This window comes from Tupaia chinensis, unplaced genomic scaffold, assembly GCF_000334495.1.
Source record: "Tupaia chinensis unplaced genomic scaffold, TupChi_1.0 Scaffold000152_1, whole genome shotgun sequence".
Classification (NCBI taxonomy): Eukaryota; Metazoa; Chordata; class Mammalia; order Scandentia; family Tupaiidae; genus Tupaia; species Tupaia belangeri.
Window position 1 is genome coordinate 645,627 of NW_006159623.1, and position 18,754 is coordinate 664,380.

At 43.4% G+C, this 18,754-nt stretch overlaps 1 protein-coding gene across 3 annotated transcripts in view; it reads right to left on the reverse strand.

Moving 5' to 3' along the window:
- The window catches only part of ALDH7A1 (aldehyde dehydrogenase 7 family member A1), a 63,869-nt gene that overhangs the window by 7,194 nt on the left and 37,921 nt on the right, over window positions 1–18,754 (reverse strand). For all 3 annotated transcript variants that reach the window (XM_027770689.1, XM_027770688.1, XM_006145525.3), the window contains 5 exons: window positions 14,500–14,541; window positions 13,256–13,350; window positions 10,489–10,573; window positions 6,042–6,148; window positions 1,095–1,211 (listed from right to left, as the gene is read on the reverse strand). In XM_027770689.1, the coding sequence (XP_027626490.1) occupies window positions 1,095–1,211; window positions 6,042–6,148; window positions 10,489–10,573; window positions 13,256–13,350; window positions 14,500–14,541 (446 nt within the window). The remainder of the gene's footprint in view (window positions 1–1,094; window positions 1,212–6,041; window positions 6,149–10,488; window positions 10,574–13,255; window positions 13,351–14,499; window positions 14,542–18,754) is intronic.

Genomic DNA, 18,754 nt, shown 5'->3' on the forward strand with positions numbered 1-18,754 from the left:
AAGCAAGTATAGATACCAGAGACAATGTGGGAGGAGAGTGGGAGATGGCAGAGGGTAAGAGGTAGGGAATCAAAAAAAGAAAAACATTAGGAAATAAGAAATGGAAAATTATTTGTTGATGATAACATGTATGCTGATGTGCTTGATTGAACCAATATACAGTGTAATCTGGATGGAAAATCTCATTTTGCATGTTGTAATGATGTACAGTGAATGAATGTAAATAAATAAATTTAAAAAAAAAAAAAAAAAAAGAATGGCACATTCAAAACTTAAGTGAATCCCTGCAGTCTCTAAACGAAGCTGCATACTTGCTGGCAAAGCTCAGGCCTCGCTCATGCTGGGGAGTGAGGCCTTCTATTTACCCTCATCTGCTAAAACCTGGGGCCAGCAGGTGGCATGGTGGTTAGGGTACTGGATTCCCGCATGATGACCATGTTTCAGGTCATGGATCCAGCAACTTGAAAATCACACCAGGCATATGTACATGTTGCCTAAAATCCCGAGAGTGGAAGAGAAGGAAAATGTGGTGTGGCCATCTGCCTTGGGGTGTGAGGATGATCTCTCACTTCCCCTTTGTCTCTCTCCTCTCTGGCCAGCACATCCGCCCTATGACAAAATCCTAAAAAATAAATAAATTAAATAATAATAATAATTATTAAATTAAAAAAAAAAACCACCCTAAGAACACCTCCACAGCCTGTCCGCTGATGCTGGTGGCTGCAGGCCTTCAGGTGGCCCCACGTCTCCTCATTTTGTGCGGACACACACGCAGCACTCGGGCCATAGACCCGTCCAGTCACCGGGCTCAAATAAGCTGCCTCGATGGCCCACACAGCTCAGAGTAAGGTGACGCAGGCGGTGAGGGGCACAGACTCTGTAAACTCCAACACTGGCCCACAGCCCCTCTTGGTTTTTCTGGTAGCTAGCTTCGAATATATCTATATAGTTACGAAGCGTTCATCTCCGTAAATTTTCAAGCTTCAGGTTTCTGCTGCTCCAAGTGCCTTTCTAACCCCTCCCTTCGTCCCACCCTAGCCTTATCATTTAGTTCAGCAGACACCAGAGAAAAGAGAGGCAGAATCCACTTTTACCTTGAATTTGAAAACGTAGAGAATTGGAGCGAAAGTCTCTGTGTGTGCAATGGACGCATTGTGGGCAAGACCTGTCACAATCGTTGGCTCGACATAGTTTCCAGGACGGTCCATAACCTTAGGTAGGAAAATGAAATAAAAAACCGTGAAAACACTTTGTTTCCCACTCGAACTTGGGGTCAAAGAACTTCATCTTTGCCTACACACGTGAGAAAAACTAAATAGCACTGAGAGGTCAATTATTTCTTCAAAATAACTTCCTATCATGGGAACCAGCAGTTAGCATAATGGCTATGTCGCTGGACTCCCACGTAGTCGACCGTGGTTCGTGTCCCGGCCCCGGTGGCTTAAAACTCACGCCGGGTGCGTGTGCGTGCGTGCCCAAGATCCCGAGAGGAGAATGGAGGAGAAGGGATTGTGGCGTGACCATCCTCTCTGGGGGGTGACTTCTCGCTTTCTGTCTCTATGTCTGTCTGTCTGGCGAGCGCACGCGCCCTATAGCGAAAAAACCTCTCCAAAAAAAGAAAAAAAAATAACTTCCTATCATAAAGAAAATGCTCTCTTCCTCCTACTGACTCTAGCTAAAGCTGGGCTGAGGAAACTAGAGAAAAATGAGGAGGCAGGGACTGAGCCCCATGCCACGTCACGACCAGGTTATGTTGAAAACAGCACTGTTGTAAGTGGTCGTTTTAAATTTCCTATTATTTGGGGCCAGGAGATGGTGTAGTGGTTCTGTCGCTAGACTCCCACATGGCCAACCACAGCTTGAGTCCCGGACTCAATGGCTTCAAAATCACACTGGGAACTGTGTGCGTGCTCAAGACCCCAGGAGGAGAATGGAGAAGGGACTGAGGTGTGGCCACCCGCCCCCCGGGGGGGGAGGAGGCGATTTCTCACTTTCTCTGTCTCTCTCCAGCATGCTCACACTCCCTACGGCAAAAATCTCTTTAAAAAAGAAAACCCTACCATTGTAAGATACGTGATCTGTACCCAGACTGTTTAGGATTGAATTGTGTCTCCCCAGAATTGACATTAAGACCTCCCCTCAATGTGAGTACACCGGGATCTAGGACCTTCGAGGAGGTAATTAAGAGTAATGAGGTCACATGGGTAGAGCCCTGATCTAATAGCTCTACAGCCTCTAAAAAGAGGACGAGACCAGAGATTCTCTCCCCGCTCTGGGGAAGGTCAGGTGAGGATACAGCAAGGAATCAGCCATCGGCAAGCCAGAAAGAGGCCTCGCCAGAAACCCACCCCACCAGCACCCTATCTTGGGCCTCAGGACTCCAGAACTGAGAAAATAAACATCTGCTGTTTAACCCACCCAGTCTGTGGTATTTTGTCATGGCAGTTCCGAGAGACATTACACACTGAACGAAAACCAGTAACTCCAAATGTAATTTCTTAACTAACCTCCATGGGGTCATCCACTTAACTAGCAGTTGTCTTTCCTTCTAGAAAACTTTCTGGCTAGGGACCAGCAGTTAGCATAATGGCTATTTCACTGGACTTCCCACGTAGTAGACCACGATTCGAGTCCCAGACCCGATGGCTTAAACTCACGCCGGGCGCGTGTGCGTGCATGCCCAAAATCCCGAGAGGAGAATGGAGAAGAAGGGATTGCGGTGTGGCCATCCCCGCGGGGGCGATTTCTTGCTTTCTGTTTCTCTGTCTCTCTCTGTCTTTCTGGTGAGCATGCACAACCTAGAGTAAAAACCTCTAAAAAATAAAAAAAAATTAAAAAAAAAAAAAAAGGAAGCTTTCTGGCTAGCAATCCACTCTCAAGTGTGCCTCTGAAACTCTGCAGTCAGCCTGAGCCATGTGTTTACCAAGAATCAACTGTATTTACTCTCAATCCTATGCACGGCAGCTGTATTTGTCAGTGTAATGTCATACTGCATTGTGAAACTTAAATAAATATTATACAAAGGGAAAAGGGGCATTTCTAAAAGGTCAGGTTGAATACTTTAAAGACAATGTAATATGTGAAAAAACAAAAAACACTGAAATTGATAGATACATCTTTGTCCAATTAGATGAGAGTGTGTTGACGGTGATACTGCAGAAGGCTTCTGCCCTGATTGCTTGGCAGTAAGTTTAGTGAAATTAAATTATAGATAATAAATTATAGGTATAGCTTATGCAAAAATCAGGACAACACTCTCCTGCCACATCTGAAGAAAACACCTTAGCCAGGAAGCGTCACAGATATTGTCACATGTGCTAAATTAAAATAAAATGCTGAACTATTGATATTTACTAGTTGGTGGTGGCACAGTGGATAGAGTGATGGGATCCCACTTGGCTGACTGTGCAATTCGAGTCCCGGACCTGGCAGCTTGATGCCATACACATATGAGTGTACACACAAAATTGTAAAAGGAGAAACGAAAGGGATTACAGCACGGCTATCCCCCACCGGAGGTGCTTTCTTACTTTCCTCTCTCTCCAGCAAGCACAGATGCTCTCTAGCAAAATCTTTTAAAAATACATATATGCTTTTAAAATTTTTTGCTGGGACCAGCAGATGGCATAATGGCTACGTTGCTGGACTTCCATGTAGTCAACCACAGTTTGAGTCCTGGACCCAGTGGCTTAACTCACGCCGGGAGCGTGTGTGTACATGCCCAAGATCCTGAGAGGAGAATGGAAGAGAAGGGATTGTAGTGTGGCCATTCCCCCACGGGGGTGATTTCTCGCTTTCTGTCTCTCTGTCTCTCTCTGTCTTTCTGGCAAATGCAAGCGCCCTATAGCACAAACCTCTCCCCCCAAAAAAGATTTTCTTTCCCATAGGGTGTGTGTGTTTACTGACGGACAGGTAGTGAGAGGAAAAGTGAAAAATCACCCTTTAGGGTGGGTGGTCACACCACAACCTCTACTCCTCCCACCTCCTCCTGGGATATTGGGTACGCACGCACACGTGCCAGCTTGTTTCAAGCCACCAGATCCAGGGATCGAACCATAATTGGCCATGTGAGAGTCTAGCTCCTGAACCACTACCCCATTCTCTGGCTCACATATATGTAGTTTTTTGATTCTCGGACTTTTAAAATGTCTTCTTCCTTCCCTCCCATGTGAGAAAGAATGAGAAAGAGACAGATGGGGACCTATTACAGGGTCCGGTCACCACAATCCTGCCAGTCTCCCAGCCAAAGAGGTTCAGGGCACGCCTGGCACAACAAGGCTGACCTCATGGCTCCAATATCGTGCAATGGAGCCCTACCACTTTCACCACCGTGGTAGGCCCTAACTTTAAAAAAAAAAACGATAGGGGCCGGGCCTGCCACGGGAACGTGAAGAGGCTGAGAATTCCCTTCAAAGGCGTCTCTGAGCCTGCGGAGTTGGTACCATGAGCAAAGCTCACCCTCCCGAATTGAAGAAATTTATGGACGAGAAGTTATCATTAAAACTAAATGTTGGCAGGGACCAGCAGTTAGCATAAGGGCTATGTCGCTGGACTCCCACATATTCGACTGCGGTTCGAGTCCCAGACCTGGTGGCTTAAACTCACGCCGGGCGCGTGAGCGTGCGTGCCCAACATGCCGAGAGGAGAATGGAGGAGAAGGGATTGCGGCGTGGCCATCCCCTCTGGGGGGTGATTTCTCGCTTTCTATCTCTCTGTCTCTCTGTGTCTGTCTGGCGAGTGCACGTACCCTATAGCAAAAACCTCGCCAAAAAAATAAATAAATAAATAAATAAATAAATAAATAAATAAATAAATAAATAAATAAATAAATAAATAAATAAATAAATAAATAAATAAATAAATAAATAAATAAATAAATAAATAAATAAATAAATAAATAAATAAATAAATAAATAAATAAATAAATAAATAAATAAATAAATAAATAAATAAATAAATAAATAAATAAATAAATAAATAAATAAATAAATGGTGGCAGACACGTCCAAGGAATACCGTGGGGATTCGATCCATTTATGACTCTTGCGATGGGTGGATGTGTGGAGATGGCAACCAGTGGGCAGCAGCACAATGCTGGAATGGTGGTAATGCGAGGAATAGCATCGCCGTGTTAGGAGCCTTGGAACGAGTACAAGTAACGGCTGTTCAGAGAAACCCACGTGCCCTTGGCAACAGGCCCATTTTTACACGATGTAAAAATCGGGTCAGGTAGATTTTCATAATAAACTTTTTGTTTATTATGAAAAAAATAAACGATAGGGGCCAGGCAGTAGCACAGTGGTGATGTAACTGGACCCACAGAGAAGGGCCTGGGTTCATGTTCAAGAGCCAGTCAGCATCCCGAACATGTGCCCCTGATTAGGGCCAGCTGAGACCAGATGGGCCATGGCATAGACGGTTAGGGAAGTGTCTCTCTCAAAATAAAAGAATGAATATAAATAAATAAACAAACTAAAATAACCCAAAAATAGAGATACTTTTTTAAAAAGGTTTTTGCCTTAGGGTACTTGTGCTCGCTGGAGAGTCAAGAGACAGAGACAGGGAAAGTGAGAAATCACTCCCCTGGGGGATGGCCACATGACAATCCCTTCTCCTTCAATCTCCTCTGGGATCTTGGGCACGCACGCACACCCACCTAGCGTTATTTTCAAACCAGCAGGTCCAAGATTCAAACAAATGTCAGCCATGTGGGAGTCCAGTGACGACCACTATGCCATCTGCTGGACCCCAAAAAACTGCAAATTCTAACTGCTCTGAATATGAAGCCTTCTGCGCAGTAGAAATGACTTCTCCTTTCCATCCCAAGTCCTAGGGACCCAATATAAAAGCAGCCATGACTCAATTTCTTGTGTCCTCCTAGAAAGTTCATGCATTTTTTAATTGTCTTTTTATTTTTTTAAATATGTATTTCTCTCCTTATAATAATAGGGGCGAGGAAAGAAAGGAGTTGCATGTTGACCCTCTGCCAAGGTGCCCGAGGGACGGAAGTAAACAGAGCTGCGGCGACCTCGCGCCCTTACCTGGCCGCCGCACACCACGGTGCCGCCTTCCTTCCTTGCTGCTTCCACAGCTCCCAGAAACATGCTCACCGCCTGCTTGGTGTGCAGGGGCCCGTAGAGAACGTCGGCTGGAGAGAGAAGGAGCGCTCATCACTCTGCCCTCAGTGGCACCGTTTTATTTTATTTTCTTAAGAATTATTTGTGGGGGGACAGCAGGTGGCGTGGTGGTTAGGGCGCTGGACTCCCATATGCCTGACTGTGGTTCAAGTCCCAAACCTGGAAGCTTGTTTTCTTACTTTCCCACTCTCTCTCTGTGTGTGTCTCTCTGGAAATATTAAAATAATAATAATAAAATTATTTATAAAAAAATAAAAGAATTATTTATGGGGTCAGCAGGTGGTGTGGTGGTTAAGAGTACTGAACTCCCACATGGCTGACCTTGGTTCAAGTCCCAGACCTGACTGCTTACTTTCTCACTCTCCCTTTCTCTCTGTCTCTCTCTGGTCAAAATCAAAGAATAATGACAATAACATTAAAAATAAATATACCTTTTAAAAAAAATAAAAGAATTACTTGTTTAGGGACCAGCAGATGGCATAATGGTTGTCACTAGACTCCCATGTAGTCAACTGGGTTCAAGTCCTGGATCCGGCAGCTTAAAATATATGCCAGGAGTATGCCCAAAATCTTGAGAAGAGACTAGAGAGGCATGACCATCCCCCCAGGGGGTGATTTCTTGCTTTCTGCCTCTCTGTCTCTGTCTCTCCAGCGAGCACACATGCCCTATAGCAAAAATTTCTGTCTCTCAAAGAAAAAAAAAGTATTTGTTTAGAGAACAGTAGATGGTGTAATGGTTATGTCGCTGGACTCTCACGTAGTCAACCACAGCTCAAGTCCCGAACTCAGTAGCTTAAAACTCATGCCAGGTGCATAAGTGTACATGCCCAAAATCCTGAGAGGAGAATGGAGGAAAAGGGACTGCAGCATGGCCATCACCCCACAGGGTGATTTGTTGCTTTCTGCCTTTCTGTCTCTGTCTCTCTGGTGAGCACACATGCCTTATAGCAAAAATCTCTAGAAAGAAAGAAGGAAGGAAGGAAGGAAGGAAGGAAGGAAGGAAGGAAGGAAGGAAAGAAAGAAAGAAAGAAAGAAAGAAAGAAAGAAAGAAAGAAAGAAAGAAAGAAAGAAAGAAAGAAAGAAAGAAAATAATTTGTTTAATTTTATTTAATATTATTTTTTAATTTGACCACAGAGAACAGTAAAGTGAGAAGGCCACCAGGTCTGGGACTCAAACTGCAGTCAGCCATGTGGAAGTCCAGCGTCTTAACCACCATGCCACCTGCTGGCACCAGCACTGTTGCCAGGCCATTTGCCAACCCCTGGGTTAGAGAAATGGCTATCAGTTCATCAGAGCATGCATTAAAAACACAGCATTCATTTACTCATTACAGGGTGATAATTCCCTACAAATGCCAGTCTCGGAAGTGGAGTGCATTTGAAGGGGAGACACTGATGCTGGCCTGGGTTATGGCTACTAGACACGAAGGCATTAGAGGTGAGCACAGGGACAGAGGAGGGAAGATTTAGACGAGCCTCTGAGAGGAGACGGCATGTTAGCAGGGCAGGCTGCAGGAAGAGCTGGAAGAGGAGAATTCCCATCTGAGAGAGCAGCAGGCCAGAGCCTGCAACACTAAGGTCACTGGAAGAAAATGGGAGAGGACCAGACAGGGTTGCGCAGTGAAACACAGTGCTCTACAAGGTGGGCCAACGTGGGAAGGTTTCGGTTCGTGTCCAGTGACCTCCCTGAGTACACCAGGTACACAAGCACGTGACCCAGGCCGGCTGAAGCAGGGGGTTTATCTCAGCATTAAGACCCTAGTGGGGGTGCTGTATCTCTCTCTCTCTCATTCAGAATAAATAAATAAAACTTAGGGTCAGCCAGGTGGTGTAGTGGTTACGGTAACTAGATCCCACAGGATGACGACATGGTTTAAGTCCTGGACCTGGCAGCTTAGAAAACACTCTGGGTAGGGGCCAGCAGTTGACAAGGTGGTTAAGGCACTGAAGTTCCATATGGATGATCACGGTTCAAGTTCCGGACCTGGCAGCTTGCTTTCTCTCTCTCTCTCTCTGTCTCTCTTCGGTCAAATCGAAGACTAATAATAATAAATAAAGTTAAATGAATAACTATTAAAAATTAAAAATAATAAATTTTTAAAAACTATTTTATTTAACTTTATTTACTTATTTTAAGTTTATCAGGGAGGGACAGAGAAAGAGAGAGAAAAAGTTAGAAAGCAAGCCGCCAGGTCTAGGACTTGAACCGTGGTTGGCCATGTGGGAGTCCAGCGTCCTTAGCCACCATGCTACCTGCCAGTCCCATTTTTTTTTTTAATAACACATTTTTTAAAGTAAATAAAACACATTCAGCATGTGTGTGCGCATACTTAAAATTCTGAAAGGAGAATGGAGGAGAAGGGATTACAGTGGCGTGGCCATCACCCCTGGGAGATGATTTTTTTACGGTTTCTCTCTCTCTGTCCCTCCCTCTCTCTGTGGCAAGCACCCTATAGCAAATTAAGTTTTAAAATAAATAAATAAAACTTTAAAAAGAAGAAGATTGAAGAGGCTGAAGTTCAGGGAGCAGGAGGACAAATGGGCTCAGGAGGGCTGGTGGGAAGGCAGGCAGGGCAGGGGCAGGTGTCAGATATCGAAAGACTGGGACCCACTGAAGAGGAAATAAAAAGGCATCAGGATCTAGCCCAAAACTACAGAGAAGTCACTGGAGTGTTTTAAGCAAGAATGAATATCTGATTAAAAAATCAGTCTGGTTCGGGGAGCAGCAGGTAGCATGGTGGTTAAGGCGCTGGACACTCCCACATGGCTGACCATAGTTTGAGTCCCAGACTTGGTGACTTGCTTTCTCACTTTCCCTCTCTGTCTCTCTCAAATTAAAATAAATGAATGAGGGAACCAGCAGTTAGCGTAATGGCTATGTCTGGGCTCCCACGTAGTCGACCACGGTTCACGTCCCGGACCCGGTGGCTTAGAACTCACACCGGGCACGTGTGTGTGCATGCCCAAGATCCCGAGAGGAGAATGGAGGAGAAGGGATTGCGGCGTGACCATCCCTCCTGGGGAATGATTTCTCGCTTTCTGTCTCTATGTCTCTCTGTCTGTCTGGCGAGCACACACGCCTTATAGAGAAAAACCTCTCCAAAAAATAAATAAATAAATAAATAAGTAAGTAAGTAAATAAAATTAATTAAAATTAATTAAATAAAAATAATTTTTTGAGAGGTTTTTGCTATAGGGCACGTGTGCTCACCAGGAAGATAGACAGAAAGTGAGAAATCACCCCCCTGGGGGGATGGCCACACCACAACCCCTTCTCCTCCATTCTCCTCTCGGGATCTTGGGCACGCATACACACGCGCCCAGTGTTGAGTTTAAGCCACTGGGTCCAGGACTTGAACTGTAGTCGACTACATGAGAGTCCAGTGACATAGCCATTACGTTAACTGCTGGTCCCATAATTAAATAATTTTTAAAAACGAAACAAAATTTTAAAAAAACATTATAATCAGCCTGGTTCTGGGGAAAGGCAACAGTGGAAGCAGGAAATCAGCTGGAGGGCTCTCACAGACACCCAAGGACAGAGACAATAGTGACCTGGACAAGGACAACAGCAGTAGAGAGAAATGCTCATCAAATCTCATCCTACCTAAACATGTCCTCCTCGTCTCATCCCCAGCCCACAACGGGCACCCAGGATCCTAACCTAGGAGCGGATGTGTCATCCCAAATGCCTACCTACTGTTTCATGTAGCCTCGGGTCACACAGGTATCCAGAATGAGACCTTAATCAGGTGAGGGCCTGATTTCCAGGCTTCTCAGGAAAGAGGGAAAATACTCGAAACACAGAAGTTCAGAAGCATTTAACACCAGCTATCAAAAAGGAATTATCAGGGGCAGTAGCTGGCGTGGTGCTTAAGTGCACTGGACTCCCACATGGCCAATCACGGTTCAAGTCCCAGACCTAGTGACCTGCTTTCTCTCTCTCTCTCTCTCTCCTCTGTCTCTCTCTGGACAAATTAAAACAAACAAATAAATAAATAAACAAACAAACAAACAAATAAATAAACTTAAATAGAATAATAATAATAAAGAAAAGGAATTATCTGGGCTGGCCCCACAGTGTCGACCTTCAGTGCTCTGCACCTCACATGGCTCAAATTCTAGTCCTGGTGGCTTACAAAACACACTAGGCATGCATACACGTGTGGTCCAAGTCCCGACAGAATACAGATACAGAGAAGGGATTATGGCATGACCATCCCCCATTGTGAGGTTTCCTCTCTCTCTCTCTCTCTCTCTCTCTCTCTCTCTCTCTCTCGGGTAAGGGTACAGGCACTCTGGTAATTTACAAAACAAAGGAATACCTTTTAAAACAGAATCAGATACTCACAGTCCCACGGGTTCCCAACACGGATCTGTGCATAGGCCTTTTTAAGTCTGTTTACAACTTCATCATGGATGTTTTCATGTAAAAACTAAGCAAAAAAAGAACCAACCAAAGGAATGGGAAAATGAATATACAAATGTTTAAACAACAAATAATTTTAATGCTAGTGGTTAATAATTCTTAATAGTTATCAAAACAGTATACTTTCTGAAAACATAAACAAAGAGAAGCATTTTTTTAATTATATCATTTCTAATCTTAATATTAACTACATGAAAATACTAACTTCCTCTAGGTGAATGTTAGAAGAAAATCGTAAGCCACATCTTTATCAAATTTCTGAAGATCTACTTGGCTCTGCTTCAGAAATCCATTTTTCCTATTTTTGTTCTACGGCACCTGATGTCTTTATTAGGTTCAAAACACCTGTCCTATACCAGAGTGTGAATCTCTGGACCACAACAGTTTGGCCCAGCCGCCCTCTGCTGGATAAACACATGCACTTAGCGTTAGGCCATGCAGGGTCCAGAGTGAAGCCTTAAGCAGGTGAGGACCACCTTCACACCTACTCTGGCTAGGATATGCACTCATGCCATGTTCCTAGTGACAGAAGTGAACTTGCCAAATCACTCATTCTCTTCTTAGTCTCCCTATAGCAAATGAGTTAGCATTATTAGAACTGGTCACAGAGAGAGCTTCATAGAGCTGGAATGTAATTTTCCTACATGGAAGCTAACTGTCCCTATGGAAATAGATTTGGCAATGACTAATAGTATCCTTTAATATTTAACACTAAGACTCCACAAAGATGTACAATTAAATGTAAATTATTAAAAAAAAATTTTTTTTCAAACATCCTCTACTAAAAAAAAAAAAAAAAAAGTTCCAGGATTTTTTAATCAAACAAAATAAAGACTAAAGAGGGGTTGGGTCAGCAGGTGGCATAGTAGTTATGTCACTGGACTTCTACATAGCCAACTGTGGTTCAAATTTGGACCCAGTGGCTTGAAACTCACGGTGAATGCATGTGTGTGCATGCCCAAGATCCCAGGAAGAGAATGGAGAAGAGATTGTGGTGTTGCCATTGCTCCTGGGGGAAGATTTCTGACTTTCCCTCTCACTGTCTCTGTCCCCCTCTATCACCTATCCTCTACCCCCAAGAATGCACGCCCCCTCAGGCAAAATCCTCTCAAATAAGTAAATGGTGGGAGCAGCAGTTAGCATAATGGCTATGTTGCAGGACTCCCATGTAGTTGACTGTGGTTTGAGTCCCGGATCCAGTGGCTTAAACTCACGCCGGGCGTGTGTGTGTGTGTGTGTGTGTGTGTGTGTGTACCTGTGCGTGCGTGCGCGCGCACGCGCGCGCGCACGCGCACGCCCAAGATCCCAAAAGGAGATGGAGGAGAAGGGATTGTGGCATGGCCATCCCCCCCAGAAGGTGATTTCTCGCTTTCTGTATCTCTCTGTCTTTCTGGCAAGCGCACGCACCCTATAGCAAAAAAACCTCTCCAAAATTAAAAAAAAGAAAAGAAAAGAAAAAGGAAAAAAAAAAAGAAAACTAAAGACTAAAACACAAAATTAACACTTAATATAAAGCAGGCCTACATATATCTGTTCCAAGACACAAAGGAAAAATAAGAGTTGACTAAATAGAGCAACACTTGCCTTTCATGTCACTTTATATATTTTTTTAATTATTTTATTCACTTATTCATTTATTATTTTTTCACATGGGTTTTTGCCAGAGAAAGAGAGAGAGAGAGAAAAAGCAAGCTGCCAGGTTCAAGACTTGAACTGTGGTCGGCCATGTGGGAATTCCAGCACCTTAAACAACACACCACCTGCTGGCCCCAATGTCACTTTGTATTTTACCATATAATTAACAGAGTAATCATTTGGAGTGCCCTTGTTTCTTCTTGTTTTTAACATAATTTTATATTTATGGTGAACAAATAATAAATTATAAAAATTTTATGAATATCATCTTTATTTTTTAAGAGAGATTTTTGCTACAGGGCACATGTGCTCTCCAGAGAGACAGAGACAGAAAAAAAGCGAGAAATCACCCCTCCCGGGGAGGATGGCCAAGCAACAATCCCTCCTCCATTCTCCTCTCAGGATCTTGGGCACGCATGCACACAAACTGGGTCCTGGACTTGACCTGTGGTTAATTACATTGGAGTCCAGTGGCGAAACCATTATGCCATCCGCTGGTCCCCATCTTAGGTTTTTTTTTAAGAACTTTAACTGAATAATGTAAAAATAAAGGAAAGATTAATTTTCATTTGTTGTAAAACACAGGAAAAATAATCACTATAAAAAAGGGATAAAAGGGGGTCACCAGGTGGTGTGGTGGTTAAGGGTGCTGGATTCTCTCATGGCCAATCATGGTTCAAGTCCTGGACCTGGCACCTTGCTTCCTTGTTTTCCCTTTCTCTCTCTCAATTTGGTGAAATTAAAATAATAATACTAATTATAATAATGAATGGAATTAAATAAAAAATCATTCTTTTTTAAAAAAGTGATCAAAGTACAGACTCCATTTTCACGTCTTTTATCTTATTCAAATTAATTTAGGTTATAGCAATCCTATAAAGAATTTGCTCATATTCATTTTGAATGAGAGGAAAAACCCAAATGGAGACACAAAATGCTCTGACTTAATCAACCCACATTGTGTTCTTATACTGAAAAATCACATTATACCTCCCAGATAATGTACAATTCTTTTATGTAAAAATAATAATAATTTCAAAAGAGCAAGACTCACCAGCCGTCGGGCAGTGGTACACCTCTGGCCGGCTGTCCCCACAGCAGCGAAGAGAGCTGACGGGACAACTAAGCTGAGGTCGGCGTCCTCAAAGACTGAGAGAAGCACAAACACACCCATTAGTGCGGTGAGTGCAGACAGGGAATGTTCTAGCTGGTATTAAAAAAGCCCATTAGAAGGTGGGCTAAAAACACCACCGAAAGTCTCATTGTAAGAGGCGCATGTACTCGTTAGGGGGAAGGCACACTTTTCCTCCAGGGAAGAGTGTATGAGGACGGAGCAATGAGCTCGGTATCTTCACCCACATACACAGGTGAACTGAGGCTCTCTCTCCTGCCTTCATCTTTCAGCTCGCAGGTTCTTGGTCTCCACGTAACCTCACTGAGGTCTCCTCTCCAAGATCATCATTCTTGGTGAAGACAGAAGTCTGACTGCTTTTCCCTATTTGCAAAATCCCTTCTGGAGAGCCTGGAGGGAGTCATGCCCACAAACATTAACAGACCATTTTGATCCACTGATAACAGGAGTCTCCCTACATCCTGCCCCTGGCACAGTATCTTTGTGATGTATATTAAGCTTCCTTATCTCTATGATAGTACATTCCCTTGCTGATCTCAGCAAACCTTCCTTTTCCAATCACCAACCTAAAAACTGTAAAATGACCTACAACAGAAGCTTGTTCAAACCTCAACAGAAACCTCCGCTCTCTACTCTTGCACCACATGACCTCAACCTCCACTAAAAATCTCAAAGTATTCAAGCACAAGGCCCTTCCCCACTTCCTCTGCTACGCTGAAGAGATCAAAGCAAAGTCATCTGTAAATTCTACTTTTATCTATTCCTTCCTCCTCTCCTGCCCTCAGAAGAAAAAAATTAGCATAATCTTTATAAGGTTAATCCTTCCTTTATACTATTTATAATTCCTCCCTTTGTATACCTTCTAGAAATAAGTTCCTCTGACAAGTTCAGTTTTTCCCTCTTTAACAGTGTTGTAGACTTAAGAGGGCTTGTGCAACCAAACAAACCAGACTTTGTCTCCACCCCATCACTTTTTAGTTGTGTGATTCTAACTTCTTAAGCCTCAGTTGCCTCATCATAAGGAAAGAGCTGCACTCTTAGAGTTAGATCAAAAGCACGCACAATGTAAAAGGGATGATTCTGAAACAAGCTCTATGTATTAGGGATGGCTACCAAGGATATTCCAAAGAGAAGAAAAAACAAAACAAAACAAATGGCAACCTTACCAATAATGGCATTGTTTCCTCCAAGTTCTAACAAACTTCTCCCTTTAAAAAAATAAACACAAATTAATGTCTACCGCAATATTCACTGAACACTGGCCTCAAATAAATAGTCTATTTTGGGACCAGCAGATGGCATAATGGCTATGTCGCTGGACTTCCATGTAGTCAACCACGGTTCAAGTCCCAGACCCAGTGGCTTAAACTCACGCGGGGTATGTGTGTGTGTGTGTGTGTGTGTGTGTGTGTGTGCGCGCGCGCGCGCGTGAGTGCCCAAGATCCCGAGAGAAGAATGGAGAAGGGATTGCGCCATGGCTACTCCCCCCCAGGGAGGTGATTTCTCGCTTTCTCTCTGTCTTTCTTTGTCTTTCTGGCGAGTGCACATGCCCTATAGCAAAAACCTCTCAAAAAAAAAAAAAAAGGTCTATCTTAATTATTTTTTCATTTACTTTCTGATTTATAAAGTAGCATGACTATTTTATCAGTGTCAAATTAACTCATTTTAACAGCTGTACTGTGGTTATATGAGAGAGTGCATTCCTAACAAATACACTGAAATATTTAGTGGTAAAGGAACACGATGTCTTCAATGTACTCCCAACAGCTCAACACCAATATGCACCCACAGTGTGTGCGCGTGTGTGTACACATTACACACATCACATACACATGGACACATATTACATACACACTGTAGATGCACATTAAGGTGACTTCAAAAAGTTCATGAAATAAGAACCAGCACAAAAAACCTAAAAATTTATTTTGGTGCCAAAAACATTTTAAAATCCATGCTGAGTTTTTTCATAATATGTATTTTCCATCAATTTTTTTGAAGACCCCCTCATATGCAGCTGAAGTGAGGAAAAATGATAACCCAAATGGGGCAAAATGTAGACAACTGGTGAATATAGTTTAAGTGGATGTAGAAATTCCTTCTGTGAATCTTACAGCTTTTCTATTTAAAAGAAAGAAGTGTACATTAAGGCAATCTCTGTAGAAAGCATTACGGCAATTCCCCGAAACATTAAGCACAGAATTACCATATGGTCTGGCAATTCCACTTCTGGGTATGTAACCAAAAGTAGTGAAAGCAGGGACTCAAACAGACAATCATACATGAATGTGCAGAGGCATCACACAACTGCCAAAAGGTGGAAAAAAATCCAAGTATCCATTGACAGATGAATGGACAAAGAAAATGTGTTCTATACATACCATGGAATACTATGTAGCCTCGACAAAGAAGGCTACGGCATGGGAAATTCCAGGAAGTGCTAAGTGAAATATGGCAGTCACCAAAGGACAAGTACTGTAGGACTCCATTCACATGAGTAGGAGAACCACAGAGAAGGAGAAAGGTGGTTGTTGATGACTGGGCGAAAGGGAGGGGTGGGAATTAGTGTGAACTGGTACAGAGCTCGAGTCTGCAAGACAAGCAGTTCCAACAACGCTCCTACACTGAACTATGTATTTATGATGGTCAATTTTGCTATGCATTTTTGTACAATGAAAATAAAAGCAGGACACATCAGAGGTATAATGGTTGAGGTAGCTGGATCCCACAGGACCAACTACATGGGTCAAGTCCCAGACCTGGCAGCTTGGAAAATACATCGGGCCATGTATGTATGCATGCCCCAAATCCCAACAGGTGAGAGAGACAGAGGAGAACTGTGGCATAACCTTTCTCCATGGTGGGTACTTTCTCATTTATCTCTTCCCTTCCTTCTCTCTCTCTCTCTCTCTAACAAGAACACATGCCTTCTAGTAAAATTGAAAAAAAAAGCTAAGTTTCATAAGGCTACCATAACATCTTTCCTTACAATTATGTTTAGTGCCTTCTGATCTTCTATCAAAGTAGTTTTACTTTATTTTCTGGCTAACGTCTTATATTTTTTTTCCCTGTGCTATCAGGAGCTATTGAAAAAAAAAAAAAAGAAAATCGGGGCCAGGAGATGGCATAATGGCTACATCACTGGACTCCCAGGTAGTGGACCGCAGTTCGAGTCCCGGACCTGGTGGCTTAAATTCACGCTGGGCATGTGTGTGTGCATGCCCAGGTTCATGAGAGGAGAAGGGATTGCAGCGTGGCCATCCCCCTGGGAGGGGGCAGTGACTTCTCACTTTTTTTCCCCCTTTGTCATTTTTTTTTTTTTTTTGGAGAGGTTTTTGCTATAGGGCGGGTGCACTCGCCAGACAGAGAGAGACAGAAAGCGAGAAATCACCCCCCAGGGCGAATGGCCACGCCGCAATCCCTTCTCCTCCATTCTCCTCTCGGGATCTTGGGCACATACGCACATGCACCCGGCATGAGTTTAATCCACCGGGTCCAAGACCCGAACCACGGTTGACTACGTGGGAGTCCAGCGACATAGCCATTATGCTAACTGCTGGTCCTATTTTTTTTTTCCTCTGTTGTTTTGGCAAGCACATGTGCCCTGTAGCAAAAACCTCTCCAAAAAATAAAAAATAAATAAAATCACTCCACAGAATTCTATCATGATAATATACTGGATATTATTTAACTACTTCTCCAGTGTTGAAAATTTTCATTGCTGACTATCTACGTCTTTATTATCTACACAGGATAGTGCCAAAGGATATGAATATTAGGGTTCTGGATATACATTACCAAACTGCATTCCAGAAAAATTATACAGGAGTCCACAAATGTCATTCTCATCTTGTTCTCCCCAGCATAAAGATCTGAGATTTGTTTGGCTCGATTTTAAAGACATGTTTACTACTGGTCTTTTAAAGAAAAATGTCCATAAATACACTTTTCTATCAGTTTCCATGCACATAGCATTTATCTGTGATACAGGAGCATATGTGATGGCAGGAGCGTATGTTCTCACTTCCATTGCTCTGGAAGAATTAAGCATGAAGTGGATATTAATTATAAGGGGCTGTGGCTGCTATTGCTAAGAGCCAGAGTGCTACACTGCCTTCTCTCTGCTGCAGTACTTGATGTCATGACAGCTTGCTGGCTACGGCATGGCACTACGCTGTACCGTACTAAGGAAAGAAAGAAACAGCAGGTCCTATGCCTGTCGTCTGCTTCTCCTGCATGGCTGCACGTGACACTTGGCAGAAGAGGAGTCTACACTTTCTACATGCTCCCAATTCTCTGGGTTGCTCCCTACCACATTCCTAACTACTGACCTCACTATAAAAGCACCTGTCACTTTTTAAAGAGGTTTTTGCCTTATAGTGCGTGCACTCACCAGAGACAGACAGAGACAATGAGAGGGACAGTAAGAAATCTCCCCTTCCTGGGGGAGTGGCCACACCACAGTCCCTTTTCCTCTGTTCGCCTCCCAGGATCTTGGGCACGCACACACATGTGCCTGGCATGATTTTCAAGTCACCAGGGCCGGAACTCAAACTGCCATCAGCAACGTGGGAGTCCAGCAATGTAACCGCTATGCCATCTGCTGGCCCCAAAAGCACCTGTAACTTGAGACAGGCAGATACACTCAAAAAACTGTGATTAAGGCAGCTGGATCCCACAGTGCTAGCTGTATGGTTTGAGTTCCAGAAAAGAAGGAAGGAAGGAAGGAAGGAAGGAAGGAAAGAAGGAAGGAAGGAAAGAAGGAAGGAAGGAAAGAAGGAAGGAAGGAAAGAAGGAAGGAAGGAAAGAAGGAAGGAAGGAAAGAAGGAAGGAAGGAAGAAAGGAAGGAAGGAAGGGAGGAAGGAAGGAAGGGAGAAAGAAGAGAGAGAAAGAAAGAAAGAAGAAGGAAGAAAGAAATGAAGGAGAAAAGGAAGGAGGAAGAAAGGAAGGAAAGAAAAGCAAGAACTTAACATTTAAAAGACCCTGGAATTATATCAATAGTAGTACTTAAACAAGAACAAATTATTGCTGAGCAAAAAAACACAAGGCAGATAAGGTGAGCAGATGCCATAGTGGTTATATTGCTGGACTCCCACATAGCCGACCATGGTTCGAATCCCAGACCTGGTGGCTTGAAATTCACACCAGGCATGTGTATAAAGTGTGCCCAAGATGCCAGGAGGAGAATGGAGAAGGGATGGCAGCATGGCCATCCCCCCTGGGGGTTGATTTCTCACTTTCCCTCTCATCGTCTCTGTCTCTCCCTCTCTCCAGTGAGTACACACACCCTAAGGCAGAAAAAAAAATTAAAAAAGAACAAGGGGACAAGAATGAGAATATGACATCTGCTGCTGTGTTTGTCATTTAAGATATATTTTCAAATCTATTGCCTATTTTGGATTATTTGTTTTATATTATTCA